This window comes from Pisolithus orientalis (assembly GCF_024613125.1).
Source record: "Pisolithus orientalis strain OTSU chromosome Unknown F5J12scaffold_26, whole genome shotgun sequence".
In the NCBI taxonomy this organism is placed as follows: domain Eukaryota; kingdom Fungi; phylum Basidiomycota; class Agaricomycetes; order Boletales; family Pisolithaceae; genus Pisolithus; species Pisolithus orientalis.
In genome coordinates, this window is record NW_026260807.1 from 1 (window position 1) to 2,500 (window position 2,500).

Consider the following 2,500-nt stretch of genomic DNA (forward strand, 5'->3'; position numbering starts at 1 on the left):
GATCTCCAAAGTAGGTCGATTGCAGTGGTCCTAGGGGGGACAAACACCACTTCAAGGGGTCCAGCATGCCCCAAGGAGGAGTGGTCAGATGGAAATGTTGGTATGTTATACTATGTATGTTATGTGTATTACAAGACATGCAATAGACCTAGGGGAGTCAGCAAAAGATGATTAGTACACTTGAAACAGGTCTCAGGGTGTCCCAGTCAATGTGGACAGGGGCTTCAGTTATGGATCAATGTTCATTGGTGATCATCAGTGTTCGTCCTGCTGTACAGACCTGTGGATGTCCAAATTAGGCTGATTGAGGTGGTCCTAGGGGGACAAACACCATTTCAAGCGATCCAGCATGCTCCGAGGAGGAGTGGTCAGATGGGAACATTGGTATGTTATATCATGTATTTTAGTTGTATTACCAGACATGCAATAGACCCTAGGAGAGTCTGGGAAAGATGGTTAGTGCACTCTAAACAAGTCACAGGGTGTCCAAGTCAATGTGGACAGGGGCTTCAGTTCTGGATCAATGTTCATTGGTGTGGGTTGGTGTTTGTTGGTGTTTGTTGGTGTTCATTGGTGTTCGATGGGGTTCATCCTGCTGTATGGACCTGTGGATGTCCAAATTAGGTTGATTGAGGTGGTCCAAGGGGGGATGAACACTGCTTCAAGCGATCCAGCATGCTCTGAGGAGTGGTCAGATGGGAACATTGGTATGTCTTAAGATGTATTTTAGTTGTATTACCAGACATGCAATAGACATAGGTGAGTCAGGCAAAGATGGTTAGTACACTCAAAACAGGTCTCTGGGTGTCCCTGTCAATGTGGACAGGGGCTTTGGTTCTGGATCAATGTTCATTGGTGTTCGTCAGTGTTCGTCCTGCTGTATGGACCTGTGGATGTCCAAATTAGGTTGACTTTGGTGGTCCTAGGGGGGACAAACACCACTTCAAGGGTCCAGCATGCCATGATGGGGAGTGGTCAGACAGGATCATTGGTATGTTATATCATGTATGTAGGTTGTATTACAAGACATGCAATTGACATAGGAGAGTCAGGCAAAGATGGTTAGCACACTCTAAACAAGTCACAGGGTGTCCCAGTCAATGTGGACAGGGGCTTTGGTTCTGGAACAGTGTTCTTCGGTGTGTGTTGGTGTTTGCCCTGCTGTACAGACCTAGACATGTTCAGAACAGGTCAATTGCAATTGAGCTAGGGGGGATGAACACCATGTCAAGCAGCCCAGCATGCTCCAAGGGGGAGTGGTCAGATGGGAACATCAGAATGTTATAAGATGTATTTTGGTTGTATTACCAGACATGCAATAGACCTAGGAGAGTCTGGGAAAAGTGATTAATGCGTTCCACACAAGTCACAAGGTGTCCCAGTCAATGTGGACAGGGGCATCACTTCTGGAGTGATGTTCGTTGGTGTTCATTGGTGTTTGTCTGGCTGTATGGACCTGTAAATGTCCTAGCAAGGTCAATTGCAATTGATCTAGGAGGGACAAACACCACTTCAAATGGTCCAGCATGCCATGAGGGAGAGTGGTCAGACAGGAACATTGATATGTTATCTGATGTATTTTATTTGTATTACCAGACATGCAATCGACCTAGGGGAGTCTGGAAAAGCTGATTAATGCATTCCAAACAAGTAAACAAGTCCTCCAGTATGTTTACTCAGGGCCATCCATGCTGGACCTATGTTCACAAATGTTTGCCCATGTTCATCAGTGTTTGTCATGGTGGACGGACCAGGACATGGTACTACAAGACCCATGCAAGTGGGCCTGTATGGACGAACACCATTCCAAGTGGGCCAGCATGCTCCAAGGCAGGGTGGTCCAGTGGGCATACTGGTATACTATCTGATGTAGATTCTCTATTTCATTGTAATACATGCAGTAATACAGACATACAGGAATCTGGGAATGATGATCAATGTGCTTGAACCAGGTCCCAGGGTCTCCCAGCATTTGGACATGGCCTGGATAGGGGCTTTGGTAAGGGGTTGATGTTTGCTGGTGTTCATCTGTGTTGTCTGTCATTCCCCATATTGTATGGACCTGTACCTATCAACCTGAGAGCAGGGGAAGAGGTTTCCATGGTATGAACACCATTTCAAGTGGTGCAGCATGGTCTCAGCAGGGGTGGTCGGGTGGGCACACTGATAGAATATCTGATGTAATTTATTTGGATTACATGAAAGTCGATTGACCTACCAGAGGCTGCAAATGACATTCCATCTGCTCCAAAATGAGTGACAGGCTGTCACAGTCAATTTGGACAGGGGCCATGGTGCTGGCTCGATGTTTGCTGGTGTTTGCAGACAATTTCCCATTGGCAGCAGACTGACATGGGCCAAATTGTCAAGGACCATCCAACTGCAGCCTTGGTTGATCATGCAGGACTGGAAGTGGTTGGCCCAACTGTCCAGTCTGGGGCCAGTGGTTGGGAAACTTTTCTTTCTGTTTACCTGTCAGCTTTGGATCCAGTTGGATGCA

At 46.8% G+C, this 2,500-nt stretch overlaps 1 protein-coding gene across 1 annotated transcript; it reads left to right on the plus strand.

Annotated features, from left to right (window-relative positions):
* Window positions 1-65: 65 nt before the first annotated feature.
* Window positions 66-1,287, plus strand: F5J12DRAFT_784429 (uncharacterized protein; the record flags this gene model as incomplete). The annotated part of the gene is made up of 10 exons (XM_051743014.1): window positions 66-100; window positions 300-384; window positions 438-455; window positions 482-707; window positions 760-777; window positions 827-861; window positions 907-991; window positions 1,014-1,061; window positions 1,088-1,139; window positions 1,191-1,287. The coding sequence occupies 10 exons, from the start codon at window positions 66-68 to the stop codon at window positions 1,285-1,287; spliced, it is 699 nt and encodes a 232-aa protein (XP_051597770.1).
* Between the last annotated feature and the right edge of the window lie 1,213 nt (window positions 1,288-2,500).